Below are 1,228 nucleotides of genomic sequence, written 5' to 3'. Positions count from 1 at the left end.
AAACAAACAAACAAACAAAACCACCAACAAACAAACAAACAAACAAAACCACCAACAAACAAACAAACAAACAAACAGAGCCACCAACAAACAAACAAACAAACAAAACCACCAACAAACAAACAAACAAACAAACACAGCCACCAACAAACAAACAAACAAACAAACAAACAAATTGGCACAAACTAACTAACTTTCGACATCGAGGATACAAATAGACAACACCACGAATGTACCCACAAACGAACAGTTCGCAAACAGACAAGAATGACAAAATTGAACCTCCCAACAAATAACGGAAGAACAACACAACAAAAAAACAACAAAACAAAACGGAGACAGGAAAACATTACGTGAGTGAAACAACTTGAGAATATCGCTCAAAACAAAATACCCCCCCACAAACATACACATACCCTGCTACTTTTCCTTTTGACATTGTAATTCATCAAAGCAGAGACCGGGAAAGATGAAGGCCTCTTGTTTTAGGTTTTAGTAAACAACAATTAGGTCGTATTACACGTGCCGAAGATTAGAGGTGTCACAAAGGAGTAACAAACACAAAAAGAAGGAGGAGAGATAAGGACAATGCATGTTTGATAGGAAAGAAGGAACAAAAAACACAAGTGCACCCATCAACCACCTGCAGGTATGTTGAGGCAAGGAATGATGAGCACCAATGAACGAACACGGCCATCATTATGGTGACAGACCGCTACCTTAGAATCACAAAATGATATCTGACGTTTTTGGCTGTTTTCAGTTACTAATACAATGAGGTCAGAAAACAAATGTTCTACCTGCTCTATTAAGATTGTAGAATTATTCGGGGTCATTATCAAGATATTCAAAGAAATTATACATTCGAAAAAGCTTGACAAGTGAAATTCAACATTTTTTACGCCAAATTTCTTAAAACTAGATGCTGAGCAGATAGAGCTTAGTAATTACTAGGAGAGCGATATATACATGGTTGTGACTCACTCACTTAAATGGGTAGATGTAGATCCTGCAGATGTCGTACACAATGATGGAGGAGACGCCCATGACCTCTCCTGACCCCGTGGCCATCATGAGCATGGTGAACATAATGAGTATCATGATGCCCCCACCTCGACCCAGCGCCGCTTGAGCGATGTAGGGAGTCACAAGACCTGATGTGGTGGGGGTGTGGGGGGGATGACATATTGATGTTTATTTATTTTATATGTTTATGCGTATCTTTGTG

The 1,228-nt window shown here is 39.3% G+C and overlaps 1 protein-coding gene across 1 annotated transcript in view; it reads right to left on the bottom strand.

Moving 5' to 3' along the window:
• LOC101856080 overlaps positions 1-1,228 on the bottom strand; it is a gene marked incomplete in the record, with an annotated part of 42,424 nt that overhangs the window by 9,887 nt on the left and 31,309 nt on the right. Inside the window, 1 exon segment of the mRNA XM_013079239.2 lies at positions 989-1,154. Coding sequence (XP_012934693.1) covers positions 989-1,154 — 166 coding nt within the window.

This window comes from Aplysia californica, unplaced genomic scaffold, assembly GCF_000002075.1.
Source record: "Aplysia californica isolate F4 #8 unplaced genomic scaffold, AplCal3.0 scaffold00045, whole genome shotgun sequence".
Lineage (NCBI taxonomy): Eukaryota > Metazoa > Mollusca > Gastropoda > Aplysiida > Aplysiidae > Aplysia > Aplysia californica.
The sequence above is the reverse complement of the archived record's forward strand: the minus strand, read 5'-3'. Positions and strand labels throughout refer to the sequence as shown.